Source organism: Natator depressus, chromosome 3 (genome assembly GCF_965152275.1).
Source record: "Natator depressus isolate rNatDep1 chromosome 3, rNatDep2.hap1, whole genome shotgun sequence".
Classification (NCBI taxonomy): domain Eukaryota; kingdom Metazoa; phylum Chordata; order Testudines; family Cheloniidae; genus Natator; species Natator depressus.
In genome coordinates, this window is record NC_134236.1 from 133,987,776 (window position 1) to 134,007,912 (window position 20,137).

At 43.9% G+C, this 20,137-nt stretch overlaps 1 protein-coding gene and 1 non-coding gene across 2 annotated transcripts; both read right to left on the reverse strand.

Moving 5' to 3' along the window:
* Positions 1–2,197: 2,197 nt before the first annotated feature.
* TOMM20 (translocase of outer mitochondrial membrane 20) lies at positions 2,198–16,668 on the reverse strand. The gene is made up of 5 exons (XM_074947035.1): positions 16,400–16,668; positions 7,262–7,308; positions 5,699–5,780; positions 4,547–4,689; positions 2,198–2,598 (listed from the first exon to the last, which is right to left on the reverse strand). The coding sequence occupies exons 1-5, from the start codon at positions 16,521–16,523 to the stop codon at positions 2,554–2,556; spliced, it is 441 nt and encodes a 146-aa protein (XP_074803136.1). The 5' UTR covers positions 16,524–16,668; the 3' UTR covers positions 2,198–2,553.
* On the reverse strand, positions 15,039–15,176 carry LOC141985627 (small nucleolar RNA SNORA14). The gene has a single exon (XR_012638984.1). It is a non-coding gene; the product is annotated as a small nucleolar RNA SNORA14 (small nucleolar RNA).
* Positions 16,669–20,137: the final 3,469 nt, after the last annotated feature.

Here is a 20,137-nt window from a genome sequence, read left to right on the forward strand (position 1 = left end):
CTACATTACACACACGCATGTACATGAGTGCCCTCTGCTGCTTAGACTCAGCCCTGCTCAAGCCTGTGTTTGTAGTTAGCTGGAATATAATATAAGCCAGCATTTCACACCCCGGGGGGGGGGGGAGAGGGGGTTGTGTGGTGGGCACAGCACACTTGGAGCGGGCAAAGTTACGTGACCTCAGTGCTGCTCCCTGCCTCTATACTCCATGTGTGAAAGCCACCCGTGTTCTTCCTGCACCTTTGGTGGCTCTAGGGCAGGTTCACAAGCTCCAGCAATGTGCTACTGGCTTCATTACTCAACTCCGCAGTGAGCACGTGTGGGCTGACTTCTAGGGCCACCTCCAACCTGAGCGGCATGTAGCCATTTTATGGGCCTGGAAAATACACAAAACCCACAAGCCAAGGAAAAGGACAAAACCAGTAAGGACACCAAGTCAAGAGGAGCAATAGATAACAGAGGCAGAAAAGAGGAAGACAAGACACTGTAAAAGGGACAGTAGCAACTGTGAATGGGGCTGCTGGGGAGCACCCATCTACCAATCAATTGCAAGGGGGCTGGAGCTCTGCCAGAGTAGAGCTGAGAACTAGTGCTATGGCTTAATCCCAAACAGCTAACATCGATTCTCCCTTATTTCCAGTAGCAGAGACCTACAGTTCAGGTAGCAGGTGGGCCCAGGTTTCCTTATTGGTAGTGGTTTTTGGCCAGGGTGGGGAGATTGAAAGGATAATACCTTATTGTTCATGAAAGGTGCCAAACAATTATTAAAGGAAAACAATTGCCTTTAAAATCTGTGACCAAAAAAATCAATCCCATAGAGCAGAGAAAGAAGTGGGAAATACAGGATTTGCTTCTTAAGTACAGTGGGTAAAATCTTCACCAGTGCCTAAGTCCCATGGAAAGTCAATGGTACCAAGCTGCTTTTGAGAATGTTACTTCCCCCTTATCTAGCTCCTGTGAGATGGAGGAGGGCACACCACTCACAGAGTGGTAGTTCTGGAATTGTCTTTAGTATGTAGCTGCGGTGACTGAAAGAAGCCAGCTCTTCTCTGGGGCTCACCACACTCCTCTCTTCTGACATAGCAAATTCTGCCCCCTGAGAGAGGTGTTATGATTGCTGTTCTGGCAGCAGAAGTCCAGCTCTTTTTAGAAGGCTAGGCTGACTTGGTGCAACTGCCAGAAACTTTTTTCTAAAGTGATATTGTTACTTGGCTCAGAACCTGGACTTACAGGGTACAGACAGAACACTAGGCCAGTCCCTGCAAAACAACTACATTTGTTCTTGCAGGGGAAGACTCTCCAGTCAACGCTGACCCAAGTCTCCTGGGGAAAGCTATGCCCCATTAAAAAAACTTGCTACCAGTCTGCAAGCGTGGCTGCCATGACCACTGGGTTGAAAGGGCCAAAGGTAAGTTGGGCAGGTCTAAGGAAATGTAAAAAATTGGAAACTAACCCAAGACCCTACTGTGGTGAAACCTTTGGGGAAAAAAAAAACAAAAACAAAACTTTCTCCAGCTCAATGATGTAGGTGACCAGAGCTGACTAGCATGTGCTTTCACTGACTGAATATACTTAGTCACCTCTTCATAGAGTCCCTTGAAATTGAAATATGGTTAATTCCTGTTATATTGGTCATTTAAGGCCACTGAATATTATAGGGCCCTTTTGACACTAGTCAACACAACAGAGCCCCTCCTGGAGTGTGCAACTCGGGCCTCGCAAAAGGAGTCTTCCTGGTGCTTAAGTAGTTTACTCATTACGTTGGAGAAGGCTGGCCTGTTACACGGAGGGGCCGAGGACTCTTTAGTTTCCCCAAATTATTATGGGTAGGATGTAGCATTCTTCCAGCCCTTGCACTGGAAGACAAGTGTCAGAAATTTAGCATATCTGATTAGTTAGTCCTGGATTTGGCCCTCTTACTTAGGAACCATATTGATGAGAAGCTGGGAGTATGTGATTCTTCCTCCCCAGAGAACACCACCCTTTTCCTAACTACAATCATAATGTGGTTTGGCAAGTTTGATATTGGAGATGACAGAGGCCTTCTACAAAGGAATAGAACACTTAAAACAAGTTCTCTCCTTGGCCAATGTTTAAGGTTAAAAGTTAAAAGCAATTTTTAGATGACCTTCTGAAACCCCAATAAACTGTTTCAAAATCTAAAGTAATACCATATGGACACAAAAGCACAGATAAATCTTTATTGCCTTAATTTTGATTTTCAAAAATGAGCATTGGGTATTTAATATGTAGTAGCTTTATGTCTTTATATGTACAACATTACAACTGCATATTAGTATTAAATGAAGATAGTGATACTTTGATAACTCAGTGTATTTATAAAATGATTTTTTTTTTATCAAAATACACTTTTCACTAGGATAATAAATAAAATCCAGCCAAACCCACCTACACAAAGTTAAAATTAACTCTGGTAGATTTCAGTGTGGTACATCCTTCTTTAACTACTATATTTGCCCCTTTTATCCCATCACTGATGCTCATCTTCTGGGCTAAGAAAACACTTATTTTCCCTCACTGTGGTGCGATTTCTCATTCCACATCATCTTCAGCCAAGCATTGTGCATTTACAATTCTCTGTTAAAAAAAAAACAAAAAACACTGAATTATAAAACTGACTAAGAAACTGATGGTTGAAAATACATAAACAAAAAGTTTGGCATACATTTGACAAGGATTTTTGGAGATTATAACTGGAAAATCAAAGTACTGTGCAATATCTGATAAAGTCAATGTCATATAAATCACATCTCTTATTAGTGATGCAGTAATCTCTTGTGTGTACTGTCACTATTCTCTAATGAAACAGTGACTGCTGTTCCCGATCATTGAGACAATCTATCTCCCATGTTTATGCCACCTTTCATCCCAACTGCTTTAGGAATTACATACATACAGCACTGAAATGCAGTCATGCATGGGCTGGAAGGTGGCAACCAACTAGCATACACAACATTGCACAACACAGGGAGAAGGAGAGCTAGTCATCAAGAATACGCAGCCAAACCCTTATTCTTCCAAGGAGTGCCATGTGATTTTTAGCATCCATGTAGAGCAGACAGGACCTCTATTCTTAACACATTATCCAAAAGAACCTGCATGGTTCTCAATCCAAGACGGATATTTTGAAACTAGAGCTACAAGGAGTTTTAGCTACTTAGCCATCCAAGATACAAGAAGTTCAGTTCATATACCAATCATCTTCTAAGTTTAAGAGGGGACAATTTGCTCTCAGTTATATAAACTGAAAAACAAAGGTGTTAAAATTCTTGATCATGACACCTTCTTTTATGGCCTTCAGGCCTGATGTTCATGTTGTGGTTTAGCTCACACAGACTGTATATTATAGCAATATGCACTGCGTTTAATTTCCGAGTATTTCCCTTATTAACCTGTATTTTTTAGGCGCTTAAACATATAGAATCAAAATTCCCTTCAGGATTAAACTTGAAATGCTAGGTTCTACACGTGCAGGGAGTTTGACTAGATCGGACAGTGATTAGGAAGGGTTAAAATGGTAATTAAGATTTATTCCTCTTTTAGGTGTTGGGAGTAGGCACATTTGACACCACTACTCATAGCTACTCAAAGTGCAATGTTTAAAATTTATACAGAACTTACGATTTGTGTGAGTTTTGCAGAGTTTACAATGAGCAATGTCCACAACTCAGTATTGTTCTGACTTGCACGTTATTTAAAAAAGTATGTTCTATTGCAGAGAGCTGTGACAGCCTTCTAATAAGATAAGCAAATATTCCCATTTTTCTGACACCACAGGATTGTTATGTCACGTGACAAAACATTCAGATGCATTTTCAGCACTGTATTATTAATGATGTATGCGTATTAAAGATGACCAGCAAGTATTCTAGAAAACATTTTAATGTTTAGAAACAGGTCTTCAAAAGACAACCGTCAACTTCAGTTCCAGAGTGATGCACCCAGAGTGCATAATTCTGCAAGGACTTACAGAGATGACCTAGAAAGACTAAAAGCAGTAGTGGCTTCCATTACTTTGATGTGGTGTAGAAATGTTTTGTTTTTTTCCCTCATAATTATTTTATATTACCTAGAATATACATTTAAAACCACACCACAATAAAAGCTCCACCACTTACCTACCACGCTTACCCCCTGCCCCACAGGTATCTGGTAAGAGATGATTTGCTTAATGATTTGGTAAGAGATGATTTGCATCAGAACTGGGGCAGATACTACAGCTTCAGAGTTGCTGATGCACAAAGAAAAGGGGACTCACTCAGTAACTACAGAGTTAACTTTTCCATTTCAACTTTACAATTCATTTTTAATCTATGAACACACAGTACTTTTCTCACACTCATTTTAAAAAAGAGTCAGTGGAAAGGCACATTTAACATCTAAATGATGAATTTTTGTCTTCCCAGTGGAACCCGTAAAATATCCACCTTCCATAAAGACCAGATAACCTTGGTGAAGAGTAGCTCCATTATTTCCAATCCCCCAAAATGCAGGGTGGGGGTGGGGGTGGGGAAGCTTTACATACCTGGCTAATTGTTGGGAGCTTAGTCAGAAGCATCTGGAACACTGGTGGTGGAAGAGTCTGCTGTAGGACTTGTAATAACTGCTGTGGCTGTCCACACACAGCAATGGCATTTGTCAAGTGGTCAACACCCTTTTCATAGTCACCTATGAGACATAAGGTTTCACTTCAAATTTTGTCTTTGGTGCTTTATGTTGCATTGTTTGATTTACGCTACCTCTCTACATCTACAAAGTAGACTGCAAATATTAACCCCTCACCACCATGTTGAATCTTTTAAACTAAAAACTATCTTAAATTTTCATTTCTGTTGGCTAATTTCTTTAAAAGTTTAATTCCACTAATTTCTGCTAACCTAAAATATCATCCAACTGTGATTCTTAAGTCTAACTACATATATACTAAATACAGAAAGAAATTTGTCAAGAATTTTCAACATAGTTTTTAGACATATCTATCATTTCACTGCTTCCATTAAGTGAAAGGGGTTTGTTTAACAGGGGGTTCACATCCTAATGATATTATCCCAGAGGAAGCTTCATTTATTGATGCAAAGAGGAATTGAACTGCTACATTTCCCACAGGGAAGCACTGAAAATCAGTTTCAGAATTATTGTATTTTAAAGTAACATTTTGTCTGATGTAAATTGAAAAATATGTAACTTTTAAAAGTAACAATTTGAAAACTGGTTTCTCAAGGGAAGCAGATTCTTCTATTGTTGTTATGCATCAAAATGGTAGCCTCTTATGTGATAATTATTTGTTTTATATTATATTAGGTGAGAAGTTTAGTGACTGTTTATTTGAAATATTCAGTATTGTGTGGGAAAGTGTTTATTCCCCATATTTTTCATTTCTCCCCAAAGAAAAGACTGCAAGTCTAGTTTAACTTGTACATAGATGCAGGATAGATGGCAGATGTGTCAAGAGAACTCCATGAGAAATTACAAAAGGTGACTGTAGAAGAGAATATTAAAATGGCACTTTGACCTATATCTGTTAAAACAATCTTTGCAGAATTTAAAAATATGGCATATTAAAGCTCTGCAAAACATTTGGTTAATGCTTCTATGTCAGGCCACAACACTCTTCTCCCTGCCAGACTGGAGAATTCCTTTTATAGCTTCGCATCTTAGAGACTTTTGCAACAACCACCTTGTGCTAGTAATTCCTCGCCAAGCTGTATCTCTTCAAGGAAGAACTTTTGTACAGCTTCAGCATCTTTTAAATCAGGTAACTGTAATACAACAAACAACAACAAATTGGCAAGGTCTCAAAAAGCATCAATTAATACATAAAACACAGAAGAGCTGCAACTTAAAACAAAATTGAATAGCTACACATTTGTAGAGGAAAACTGCAAAAATGGGTTTAAAAAGCAGTATCTTAGAATAGCCTGTAAATTAGAGATTTAGATCAGAGGTGGGCAAACTATGGTCCAAGGGACCCTCCTGCCAGGCCCCTGAGCTCCTAGCCCGGGAGGCTAGTCCCCGGCCCTCCCCTGTTGTTCCCCCTCCTCCGCAGCCTCAGTGCGCTGCGCCGCCACCGCAATGCTCTGGGCGGCCGGGCAGCGCAGTTGCAGAGCCGCGGCCTGACCCAGTGCTCTGGGCGGCACGGCTGCAGTGCCGCCAACCACCAGTGCTCCAAGCAGTGCGGTAAGGGGGCAGGGGGGCTTGGATAGAGGGCAGGAGAGTTCTGGGAGAGGGGAGGGGAAAGATGGTCGGGGCAGGGTTGTGGCTAGGGGTTGGGGCAGTCAGAGGGTGGGGAACAGGGGGGTTGGATGGGGCAGGGGTCCCGGAGGGGGGGCAGTCAGGAAGGAGAGGGGGGTTTGGATGGGGCGGCGGGGGACAATCAGGGGCAGGGGTTCTGGGGGTGGTCAGGGAGACGGGATGGCTGGATGGGGCAGGAGTCCCAGGGAGGCAGTCAGGAATTAGAGGAGGGGTTGGATGCGGCGGTGGATGGGGTAGGAGTCCCGGGGGAGCCGTCAGGGGGCAAGAAGCGGTGGGGTCAGATTGGAGGCGGGGGCTGGCCCACGCCTAGCTGTTGTGGGGTGGGGGAAGGAGACAGCCTCCCCTAATCAGCCCTCCATACAATTTTGGAAACCCAGTGTGGCCCTCAGGCAAAAAAGTTTGCCCACCCCTGATTTAGATGAATGTTTCTAAAGATCAGGCATGAATGACTTCAGTACATCACTGCATTTACAGATACACTCTGTCTCAGTAAGTCTAATAATGTTTCTCATTGTGGGCAAGACAAATTATTTTCCACATTGCTCATTAGGGGACTCACTAACAGTAAGTAAAGATGTTATCAAATCCAAAACTTCAGCTAGAAACTTAACACTTCAGGTATTCAGAATGCATCTGACTGATCTGGTAACCTTTAAACCCTCAAATTCCTAAACAGATAATCCTCTGAGGAGCTGAGCCCCCTCCGTTCGCACTGAGCTCAGAGAACTGGAAGAGCACAATATCGCCCAGTATTGGCCCCTCATCTGTTACGCATAAGAGAACACAACCCCCACAGAAGGTTATTTATGGAAGCCAAAACAAACAAACAAACAAAAAAACCCACAACCCAACCAGTGCATATTGCAAGAGGGTTGTTAGCACTGGAAACAAGAACACAGCACCCTTTGAACAGATCCTGCTTACAATTAATCCTGATATAAACTAGACATTTTTCAAAACAGGACAACAGAAATGAACACAGTATTACCTTGGAAAGCCCTGCTCTCTCTTTGGCAAGCTTCTGTTTCTTCCTTCCTGTAGATGAAAATATCATAGGTTTAATTTATAATGATAAAATAATCTTCTGTTTTTATTTTAAAACAGTGAATGGTCCAAAGTTCTTTTCAAAATAAGGAACTGATAATTACATGTACTAAACACTCATGGATGAAGGCTGCAACCCATGCCCACAGCAGCATATCAATGAACCTACTACACAGGTGGCAACTGAAAAATCCTTTAGCAAAGGAAATTGCTACATTTTTAGGATGAATTATATTCTGTGCAGTTCTCTCTCTTTGGAGACCATCATGTTTTAACGGCCATTCATCCCCTACCCCAATCAGAGGCATTACGGAAAGCACTGGGCATACAGTCTCAGGAAGGATGGGTTCTTCTCCCTCTGACTGTGCTATGTACTACAGAAACTGTACTGTTGGTAACTCCTGTTCCATGCATGCCTGGCCAAAGAAGAGAGAAGGGAGCAAAGAATGAGTAGCACAGGATTACTACGTTAGGGGCTCAGGATTCCTTTACATATGCCTTTGCCTTCATGAGCAGCAGAACAGTTTGGTCTTCAAATCAAGTAAGCCTAACCTTGAGTCAAGTTACCTCAGTGAACAGCCATTTAAATATCCTTTTGGGCACTCTGCATCTCAGGTAGCTTATGGGCTGAAGAGGGCCCACTGGAGAAACATCACTAGCCACAAGCCCTCTCTAACAGATAAGAGTTAAGGGTAGGCTCAAGTGAGCAGAAGACAACAAAATCCCAAAATAATGTTAAAGTGAACAGAGTCTGAGCAACTAAAAAACGGTTGGGAAAGAAATGACATTTACACGATCATCAGGTAGCATAGGAATACAGAAGTCGATTTAGGGCTTGTCTGCACTAGAAAGTTGTACCACTATACCAGTATGGCACAGACAATTCAAAATAGCACAACTCCTGTTGTGGTCAATGCAGTTAGGGGTATAAATGTGCTTTATATTAGTATAGCAATTTCTGTGTGGGAAGAACAACAACTTTCATTGTGTTCCCACCCTTAACTGAAACAGTTATGCTGCAAAAAGTTTTTACAAGTGGAGACCAGGCCTTAATAAGTGTATTAGATCACTGGACAGTGAACAATTAGGGTTGGCAAAAAATTGCTGATCATATGGGACATTAGAATACATGTAAGCAATTCCTCTAATGGCCAAAAGGATGTTTGGAATGGTAGATGGTACACACTATGAAAACATCTGCAAACCCTTGCACCAGTTGACAATTTAATGTATGAAAAACTGGAGATCTACAATTAACATTGTTCATGGAAGACATTTATAAATTTCAACTTCTATCAAAATGACACCTGCAATACTATCCTGATCCCTAAATTTCCATAACACATTTTAGACTACTATGCAATATTGCAGATGGAGAAATACAAGTAGAAAAGAGATTTGCAAAGAACATTTTGTCTCTAAATCTACCACTCAAAACAATTTATGCTTGAGAAATTAGTGTTCTCTCTCAGTTAACCCTCAGTTTCCTTGATTTGCATATGCAAGTTTAGCCTGAGACTTGATTTACGAGGAAAGCAATTTTAAAAGGGAAATGTAAAAGGATCAAGAAAAACATTTAACATCTCTCTACCCTCCACGAAAATACATGCAGCAGCTGAAGTGCATTCAGCAGGAGTACAGCAGCTACCACAAAACAACTATTTCCAGGGCTAACCACTTTGTAAGTTCAGCATTCAGAGATCTGCTCTTAAGGAAGAAAAACTTTGGTTTTAGAATCTCCTCTCAGAACAGGAAAACATCTACATTTTTAAATATCTGTTCATGATTAATCATAAGTAGGGGAGATGCATTTTATTCTAAGCCTGGAGAAGAACAGTCTTTAAAAAAGGAATATGGAGAAGATGCAAAAGGTAACTCTAGGTTGTTATTGTCTGATTATGCCATTTTAAAAAATAAGATTACATTTTGAGCCTATTCTTGGGATGCAGAGATATTTTCCAGTACTTACTGCTCAAATTATACTATACAAGTAGTCCTCAGATAAAAAGCTATTGGGACCTAGAATTGTTCAGGTCAGTTCCAAAAGTTAATGCCATCATTTCTTCTAAAGGATTTTGCTTCAAGTTTTAAAAAAAGCAAGCATCAGAGAGCCAAACCAATGTTTTTAAATACATTACACACACCCTTGCAGAGGCACTTTGAGGCCTCTGACAGTTTCAGAGCCCCAACCTAGAATGCTCACAGATCTACAGCATAAATTCACTGGTTACAACAATTATAGAGAACCCTAACAAATGATTCTAGAGAATATTTGTGAATTCCTTCCACACCCGTTTGCAGCAGCAATCTTAAATTATTCTTGGAGCAGCAGACAGGAGTATGACTTCAGGCATGATAGCAAGGAGCAAAGTAATTAGAAAATTAGGCCTTGGAAAAAACTAAGAACTCTCCCATGCAAACCTAAATAGAAATGAAAGTTTCCATCCATTCTAAAAAACCAAAATGATATTTTTTTACTATATGAAGTTAAGGTTTATAAGAGGGCTTTGGGTTAACATAGAAACCCAAATGCTCATCTTGACCGTCTACTTTCATACAGAGACAAGGTACGGGAAGTAATATCTTTTATTGGACTGACTTCTGCTGGTAAGAGAGACAAGCTTTACACAGCGCTCTTCAAGTGTGGGAAATGTACTCAGAGTCACAGCTAAATACAAGGTAGAATAGATTATTTAGCATACTTAGTCAAAACATTTCAAGGCACCATTCAAGGCTACTTAGCTGTGAGACTCTGAGTACATTTACCAGACCTGAAAGCTCGTCTCTCTCACCAATAGACGTTGATCTAATAAAAGACATTACCTCACCCACCTTGTCTCTCCAGTATCCTGGGACCAACATGACTACACAACACTGTATACTTCCATACAGAACTGTTGTTTTGATCAGCATTTGTGACCCAAGAACCGCTGGGTGCCAACTGCCAAAGGGCACTGAGGTATACAGATCCTTGGATTCACCCCCCCACCCCACCCCCAAAAAAACAGACCTCATGTACGGACCCTAATGAAAGCCTGTGTCACATTAGTCATCGGGGAAGAGGGATAGCTCAGTGGTTTGAGCATTAGCCTGCTAAACCAAGGGTTGTGAGTTCAGACCTTGAGGGGGCCATTTAGGGATCTGGGCCAAAAATTGGGGATTGGCCCTGCTTTGAGCAGGGGCTTGGACTAGATGACCTCCTGAGGTCCCTTCCAACCCTGATATTCTATGATCACAATGTATATATGCTGAAAATTATGTTCTTGTAGTTAAAGACGGGTCATTAAAAGGCAGATTACCTTGAGGCAAGCTTCTACAGACAGGAGGTGGGAGACACTTATCTTCCTGGTGGACCATTGTGTATCTTACAATACATCTGAAGAAGTGGTTTTTTTAACCAACGAAAGCTTATGCCCAAATAAATCTGTTAGTCTTTAAGGTGTCACCGGACTCCTTGTTGTTTTTACAATAGAAGTCTGTCAGCATACGGCCTCAAATGATAAAGAAGAGCTTAGACATCAGAAGGAAATTGACAGGAAGAGGTAAACAGCAGGGGATTGGGTGGTTGGGGGGAGGGAGGGGCGGGTGACTATTTTCAATTGAACATCAAAGGTCTGGTATATCTGGGGGTGCAGAGACACACTGGCATTCCTTCAGTCAGCCATCCTGGCTGAAAACACTGGGAAAAGGACTTGGGGTGAGCTATCCTATAAAAAACAGACGGTCTTGTGAATTAAATTTAGGCTCTAGAAAGCATGTTATGACTTTGTTTTATATGTAACCATTTGTTTCCAATATTCATTCTTACTATTATTTGAATATCTTCTTTGAAAATACATTTATTCTGGTTTTCCCTATAAATAGATCTAAGTGCTATGTGTTAAGTGGAGCAGTGAATCTTGTTAGCTGATGTGTACTATTCCTTTTGGAGTAGAGAATTAGGCTATATCTGCACTATGCACCTTTTAGCGACACAGCTGTGCTGCTAAAAGGTGAGAAGCGTAGCTGCTGTTTGTCAGCAGGAGCTCTCCCACCAACAAAGCACTGTTCACACCAGTGCTTTTCATCGGCCAAAACTTTTGTCATTCAGGGTGCGTGTGTTTTTTTCACACCCCTGAATGACAAAAAAGTTTCTTCGTTCAGGTTCCAGTGTAGACAAAGCCTTAGAGAGTTCTGAGAGTGTTCAGGGGAACAGGGTCTGGACACTCTAGGGATGCTTGGAGGTTGGTGTGTGCCTATTGCTAACCTGTACAGAGAGAGCAAGGCATGTTTGCATATTCAGAAGCTGGTGGAATTGGGGAGCTGATCCACAGCAGGCACACCGCAAGACTTTCTCACACTAAGGACAGGTGGTACCAAAGTACATCACAGCATCCAAGAACCATTTCCTAAAATATAGCTTCAGGGACTAATGCTCCAAATGCTTACAGCATAAAATTAGTGAAGTAACCCTGGAAATGAAAGCGTAGACAACATTTCTATGCCAACCAATACTTGGGACAAGAAACACTGAAGTCAAGTAAACAGCAAATTTACCTATATTATAGTCTCACTTCAGTAATTGAACAGAGAATAGATCTGACACTGCAGCTTCCAACAGAAATTAATCTAAGCAAGATCAAGAGACTATCACTTTCAAACTCTGCATGAGAGTTCAGTGTGTCAGTCACTTTCAGGATCCATGGGCAGTAATGCATTTTTTTTTTTTTTACAGGAATCTGGCCTATTTATTTTTGCTGTGGCCTTTGATTCCCAGATAGTTTCCTTAATACATGCCAGGAAACAGAATAAGAGATAACAGTATAACTGGGTTGGCCAATGACGTCTTGGTGTCCTGTCCCCCTCACCACTCAGTATTCGACTATTCATTGCCATGTATATCCCTATGATAGACAATCCACTTGTGTGTGGTGCTTCCAGACAGATACATTTCATCAATGTCTAGTATCATGGAAACCTAAAAAGGTTATATTTGTTATCTTTGGATTGCATTAATTGTTAAGATCGAATGCCTAAGTTGTGTCTAATGTCTACACGAAGTAGTCATGAAATTCGCCTTCTGTGCTCTACTACTAGCACAGTTCCACATGGTGGGAGCATCAGTGCAGACCAGCTACTGCATTTTGACCACTATTTTGTCTAACTGTTCTCAGAGCAGGCCTAGTCAACAGTGGTAAAGACAACACTGATCTGTGTACACCAGGGGTCTCCAAACTATGGCCCGTGGGCCGGATCTGGCCCAGGGCTTCCATTTATCCGGCCCTCCAACCAACAGGGGAGAAGCGAACAGCTGAGTAGGCAGTCGAGCAGGCAGGGGGAGGGGCTGCCGGCAGCAGCTCGGGTGGATGGGTGGGGTAGCTCAGCTGAGCTGTGCAGAGGGGTGAGTGCCCTTAGGAGTCAGTGTCCCCCCAAAAGGGGAGCCAACTTAGGGGAGAGTTGCTGCTGCAGCCGAGCAGGCACAGACCCCTGCCTTAGAGTAATAATACAAGCCAGATGCTTAATTACATCTCCAATAAATGGAGTAAAGAAGATGGAAATTAACAATTTCATAATGGTTAAATTTTAACTACAGCACTAATAGAACCAAACAGTCCCAACCAACAATGGGAACCTGGAGCTTCTCTTACCAAAGTACAGCCAAACTTTCAATCCTTTGTCATTTTCTTCAGCAGAGCAGGCATGCCGAGCAGGCACACGGCAGAACAGACCCAAAAGGGGGAGCCAACTTACAGTACCTGCATCGATTAACCTTTATACCTGATTTAGAATTTAATGCAACACTGACACAGTAGTGTTGTTTTTTTAACGATTTTGCATATATTTAATTTCTTTCACAGTTGCTTCAGCCTGTGAAGCCCCTTCACAAATCTAATATGGCCCTCGTCTCAAAGTTTGGAGACCCCTGGTCTACACCAACACACTCTGTTACTAGCACCTGTTGAGCTGTCCTGGTACTAGAGAAACAGTGGAAGCCACAATGGAGAATTTCAGAAAAACCTCCTTATCAATAAGGCCTTACAGTCAAGAGCCACAGTCACATCAATATATGCAAAGAACCAGAAGAGGTTCTGTATTCTGATGCACTTCACATGACATTGTAATTGAAGATGCAGATGGGTCAAATGCAATGGAAGTTATCAGTCTTTTTACACAGGATTAATAATTTACTCTTATGTAGACAAGTTTCAATAGAGGATCTCAAGGAACTTTAAGGCAGATGATGTAATAAAATGAAATCTCTATTATGAGTTTAAATTTGTCTTGAAAGCTCCATTAAAGACACTTGTCAAGTCACTAGCAGCTTCATTACTAGAGCATCCAGCTGGTATTTTTAGTAGTCAATATTTCTGCAAGGACACTTTGCGACATCCAACCTCATTTCTGCCAACTGCTTTTTTAAAAATAGCTGACAAGGTCATGATTAGTACAGAACTGGATTTATTTCAAAGTCAACTTTCCCCATTACAATCAGAAAACAGTGGGGGTTTTAATCCGAATCCAACAATGAATAATTTCTCTGACAGATTAAAAAAATATGCAAACAGTATTTTTATGGTCCCACAAATCAGAGCGGGGGCTGAGGATGCAGCAATAGTACAGCAGATAAATGAATGTACAACTGTGTTGCTTCAGCATGAAACTCTACATTTTTAATAATATCAGGTAAATATCCAGTTTTCAAGATTTCTGGCTGTTGACCTTTCAGTCAACGGTAGTTTGGAACTAATGACACATCTGAACTATAAATTTACATTGGCATAACTGAAAAATCCACAATCCTGAGTGATGCAGTTATACTGACCTAACCCTGGGTGTAGAGAGCGGAGGGAGAAGCTCTCCCTTCGGCCTCCTAGTGTCTCCACTGAAGTGCTATAGCAGCGTTTTCAGTGTAGACCTGCCCTTAGTAATACCAAAATGATGGCAGATGGGATAATCAGGCCCAAACTCTCTCATCAATGATATAGTAGCTATCTGGCACTTGCCAATATGAACAAATATATATAACATCTCAGTACATCAGAAAGATGACCATACATAGTACAAGTATACTTGGAAATAGACCAAGTTATTTTAGAAGTAAACATTAAACTTAAACACTCAAACAATTCATTAAGTTATAAGATTGAAAATTGGGAATAAAAGAAATGAGTACAAAGCCAGATGTGCAGAAGTGCACTATTGTAGCAATATTACAGATGGTTCTTGCACAGAGAAACCAAGTTACCTGCCCATACACTGCATAGATTCAGCTTAATACATGCTGCTTATCCGGCTTGTTGTCTGTGAAAGCTTGCCTATGAAATCAAGGAAAGCATGCTTTTGCCTGTAAATTAGTGTTTTATAAATTACATGTGACAATCCAGGCAGGGCTACTTCTTGATTATGATAGTCCATATATAAGAGTGTTAAATCTTTAAGGATATTTTAAAATCCAAGGTTTAGGTTGTTGAGTACCCATGACTACTTTGACAGAAGAATGTAAATTATACCTATTTTTAGCATAGCAAGATATGGCTGTACTCCTCTCTGGCAAAAAATTCTCTTCAGTTTAGGAATTCTACATATTGAAGATTCTGTGCAGGGATTCTCTGACTCTTGACTGGCACACAAAGGTATCAGATCTGAGGAGTGGTTTATAAGTAATTTCCAGAACTCAAATTTACAGAAAACTACTCTCTTTCCTTTAAAAGCATAACTCAATTACATTAGAGCATTTGATCTACTGTAGAAGATGTGAAATAACAAAGAGCCACAGGAAATTAGCTCCGCATTTTGGATAGATCTTCAGTTTTTTCTTGCATTCATTCTTATTCTGGAAGCTATGGCAATAAAGCTACCAGAGGGGTTTGAGAATGCAGTAGGTAACAGCAAAATGAGCAGGCTCAGAGCCCTTGGGTGTCACTACTTTCCTCACTCAGCAATTTCTCAAATCAAATTGTATGGTTTTATCCCCTTACCTCACGAAAGCATTGAAACTGCAGCCAGATAACGCTATATTACAGACACGCTCACATTTTCAGCCAAATTTGAAAAAAGGAGGTGCTGTGTCAAAGGCAAGATTCCAATTCGAGGATTTAAATTTATTAAACAAATAACTTATGCAAACCACAGAAATATAGTCAGATAAAAATCACAGAATATCAGAGTTGGAAGGGACCTCAGAGGGTCATCTAGTCCAAGCCCCTGCTCAAAGCAGGACCAATCCCCAATTTTTGGCCCAGATCCCTAAATGGCCCCCTCAAGGATTGAACTCACAACCCTGGGTTTAGCAGGCCAATGCTCAAACCACTGAACTATCCCTCCCCCCGGATTCTCTGGTGCTAGAAAAAATTAACCATTCAGATCCAGCTAAACTTAGAGAAAAGGATAAAGCAACTCCCCATCTCTTTCACACAAATCACCGTGCACTTCAGGCAAACAGAAGAGTAACCAGGAGCAATGGCAACTTCCCCAGCCTATTCTTTTTGGTCCTCCCCCATGAGTGAGACACCCCTGCACCGGTTTTGCATCTGAAAACTTCCCACCCTAACATTTTACGAGTTGCTTGGCCTACTTTGGTGTGCACATCTAGTAACCAAGGAAACAGGGTCCCACGCAGGGAGGTCTCAAGGAAAGTGGCGTGGATGGAGAAAAGACAGTCAATCTGGGACAAGACGCAGCTCCTCACCCACTCCAGCAATTTACGGCACGCAGGACCTTCAGACAGCCTAGAACGAGTTCTGGGCAAATCGACGAACTCACACGTGCTGGGGGGAGAGTCAGCTTCCACGGGGATGCGAAGAGGCAGCGCAGCAGGCCCGGTGCACTGCATCAGAGCCCAGCTAGGGCCGTGGGGAGGAGACAGAGGCAGGGAGGGAGCCCCGCAGTGCGGGATGGGTGCGGAGCCGAGACTTTCCACGGGGAGGGTGGACCCGACAGCAGAAACAACGTGTGTCCCCGTGTCCGTCCCCCTCCCTTGGGGAACTCCGGCACGCGCATGGGGCGGAATCGCCAGCGCGAGGACAGGTGAGGCGGTGGGGTCGGTTGGGAGGGCGCGCGCGAGGCCTATAGGGCGAAAGGGGGTGGGACCCAGGACACTCACGCTCCCGCAGCCGGTTCTTGAAATTGGGGTCGCTCCGCCTCTTGCGGTCGAAGTAAATGCAGTAGCCGATGAAGAGGGCCCCGCAGAGGCCCGCGGCGATGGCGCTGGTTTTACCCACCATCATCCTGGCTGGCACCGAGGGAAGGGCCCCGCTGCGCCAACCCCCGAAGCCGGGCTCTGCTCTGCCTTACGCGGCACCGCACGCTACCCAGCCACCACCTTGAAGCGGGCGAAGAAAGAAAAGGCCCTCGCTTCCGGGTGAGACGTCATCGACCCGCGCCAGGGATAGCTGTCTGTCTACGTGCCTGAACGAAACTCCCTGACTGCGCATGCGTGAGAAGCTCGCTGCAGTTTTCACCGCCGCGTTCGTTCCCCTGCCTTCCCGCTGCGCATGTGCGAACGATGGCGCTCCGTGCTCGTACCGTCGCGAGGCGCGCGTGCCAGCGCCTGGGTTCGGTCGGGGCCGGGAGAAGCTGCTCCTCCCGCACGTGGCCAGGCGGCCGCTCCAGCGTAGAGCGGCCCGGCCAGTGACCCCCGGGCAGGGCGGGTGCAGCTCTGAGCTCCCCGGCTGCGGGCGGGCGGGCCAGGAGCCCTGTCTCCGGTCACCGCACCGAGAGGCGTTTCGCAGCGAGGAGCGGGAGCGTCGCCTGTCCAGCGAAATCCCCCTTCCCCCTCGGGGCTTAGATGCCGCCCTGCCAGGGACCTGCAAGCCTGCCCGGCTCCGGCAGGGCTGAGCAGCCCACCCTGCGCCTCGGACGCCTCCAGCGGGTGTTCGTTTGCTGAGATCTGGGAGAGAGGCATGGGCCAGGGCTGGAGCCCAGGGTACCGGGTGCTGCACAAACACAGCAGAGACAGCGCCTACCTCAGGGAGTCATGGTCCTCCCCGTGCAAGCTAGGAGACAGCAGGTGGATACTGACAAGACAGGAGCGGAAGGAAGCACTGAGCCAATGGTAGGTAGCAGGCTGGGTCTTGTTCTCAGCTCACCACTGGCCTGGCTTGGCATTTTTTTGTCAGTGTCCCAGGCCCAGCAAAGGAAAGTTTTAAGGTTGGATTAGAAGGAGGCCAATATGCTCACTAACAGCTATTTAGAGGGTGCTCTCAGGTGGGCAGTGGAGGCTATTATAGGCCATTTCTCTCTAGCGTGTAGTTACTTTTCATTCATTTATATTTCAACCAGGTCTCTAGCGTGTAGTTACTTTTCATTCATTTATATTTCAACCAGGTCTCTGGTGTGCAAATTGTATGGAGGGCATATGGTAAAGTAAGCTGGTTTCTGGGGGCTGGTTTCATGCCTCAAGGGTGATGAACCGGAGGGAAAAAATACGAGTCTGGTAATTAAGAACTTGGAGGATGTATTTGGGGAGACTTGGGACAGGAAGGACTGTTGGTGTCATCCTGCAAAGCATAATTAGGCTAGTGAGAGCCAGGGTGAGACTTTATGCTTATGGATTGGCTACTAGTGTCAGGAATCCAAGCCATAGCTGCACAGCACAAACCCCCAAGCTTACAGGGCAGGCATTGACTGAATCCCTTACTGGGCTTGGAGGTCCCCAAATCATCAGTTACGGAAAATTTTGTTTACAAAAAATTAACTGCATTATTGTTTCAAAGGGTCTGCTTCATAATTTCTTTCCCCTTGTCTATCTCATTTTGGCTTGTTGGGCATGTAGCCCATATCTGATGAGGCCAGTCTATGATCATTCTCAACTGTGGATTACTGCTTATAGTGTGGTAACACAATGGCATGATGAGGTGGTAGACACCATACAAACAAAAGTAAGGTTTTGTCTACTTGGGAAAGTTTTACCAGTTGTAACTGATATAGTTATACTGGCATAACTTCAGCTGTGGACACACTTATTCCAGTAGGAGTGGTTCCCTTTTGAGTTTAGTTTAACCCTCTTCTCAAGCAACATATGCTAAATTTAAGAAATCTACTCTTATACCAGAATAAGAGTGCCTACAAATGGGTGGGATGTGTTATATAGATATAACTAGATTACTTAAAAGTCACACCTTCAGTCAAAAAAATAACTTTCCTCTGTAGCTATGCAGATAAGGTCTGAGACTGTAAACCAGTGGTGGGCAACCTGCAGACCGCGGGCTGCATGTGGCCCATCAGGGTAATCTGTTGACAGGCTGCGAGACTGTTTGTTTACATTGACCATCGCAGGCATGGCCACCCGCAGCTCCCAGTGGCTGCGGTTCACTGTTCCTGGCCAGTGGAAGCTGTGGGAAGCAGCGTGGGCCGCAGGGACGTGCTAGCCGCCGCTTCCCACAGCTTCCATTGGCTGGGAACAGCGACGGATGTGCTGGCCGCCACTTTCCACAGCTCCCATTGCCCAGGAACGGTAAACCGTGGCCACTGGGAGCTGCAGGTGGCCCTGCATGCGGACGGTCAATGTAAACAAACTGTCTCGTGGCCCACCAGCAGATTACCCTGATGGGCCACAGGTTGCCCACCACTGCTGTAAACCCTTCAGGGCAGGACAAACTATGGTCCGTGGGCTGGATTTGGCCCATCAGGGATTTGGATTTGGCCCGTGGGATTGCCACCCCTGTGGGGCTATGGCAGGCTCCCTGCCTGGCCTGGCCCCACTCTGCTCTCTGAAGTGGCCAGCACCATGTCCCTGCAGCCCCTGGGAGAGGTGGGGGAAGAGGGCTCCACTCACTGCCCTCATCTGCAGGCGCTGTCCCCCACAGCTCCCATTGGCTGGGAATGGGGAACCCTGAACCCCTCCTGCACCCCAACCCCCTGCCTTACCCTGCACCCCTCCTGCCAAGTCCCTGAGGTGGTGGGCAACCTGTGGCCTGTCACCCCTCCTGCATCCCAACCCCCTGCCCTGAGCCCCCTTATATACCCCACACCCCTCCTGAGCCCCCTCCCACACCCTGCACTCCGTCCCGCACCCCAGCCTTCTGAATGTAGCCCCAGCCCTACATTCATGGCCCTCATGCAATTTCCCCACGCAGATGTGGCCCTTAGGCCAAAAAGTTTGCCCACCCCTCATCTAAATAGATAAGATACACTGGAATTCAGGCCCAAGGTTTCCTTATCAAATCTTTTTACTTTAAACTTTTTTTTCTCTTTAGTTTACATTTAAACACAGTACTGTACAGTATATGGGGTTTTTTTTGGTCTTTGTCTCTGCTGCTGCCTGACTGTACTTCTGGTTCCAAATGAGGTGTGTGTCGTTGACTGGCCAGTTTGTAACTCTGGTGTTCATAACTCTGAGGTTCTACTATACATCAGTGGCTGTTAAGAGAATACAAGGAGTTCTGAAAACCATTATGCATATATAGCAGAACCTCAGTTATGAACTGACCAGTCAACCACACACCTCATTTGGAACTGGAGGTACACAATTGGGCAGCAGCAGAATCAAAAGGGGGGGGGGGGGAGAGCAAATACAGTACAGGACTGTGATAAATGTAAATTACTAAAAGAATAAAGGAAAAGCAGCATTTTTCTTCTGCATAGTAAAGTTTCAAAGCTGTATTAAGTTGATGTTCAGCTGTAAACTTTTGAAAGAACCACCATAATGTTTTGTTCAGAGTTATGAGTAACTCTGTTCCTGAGGTGTTCGTAACTTTAAGGTTCTACTGTAGATAAGAAAAGTGGTTTGAAAGGTGGTGGTGGCGAGCCTTGATTGGGGTCTTGATGTGCTAGTTGAGCAGCAGAGATACTTTCCTCTAGCCAGAAAAAGGTTTGACTGATATCAGAACAGGAACTTGCT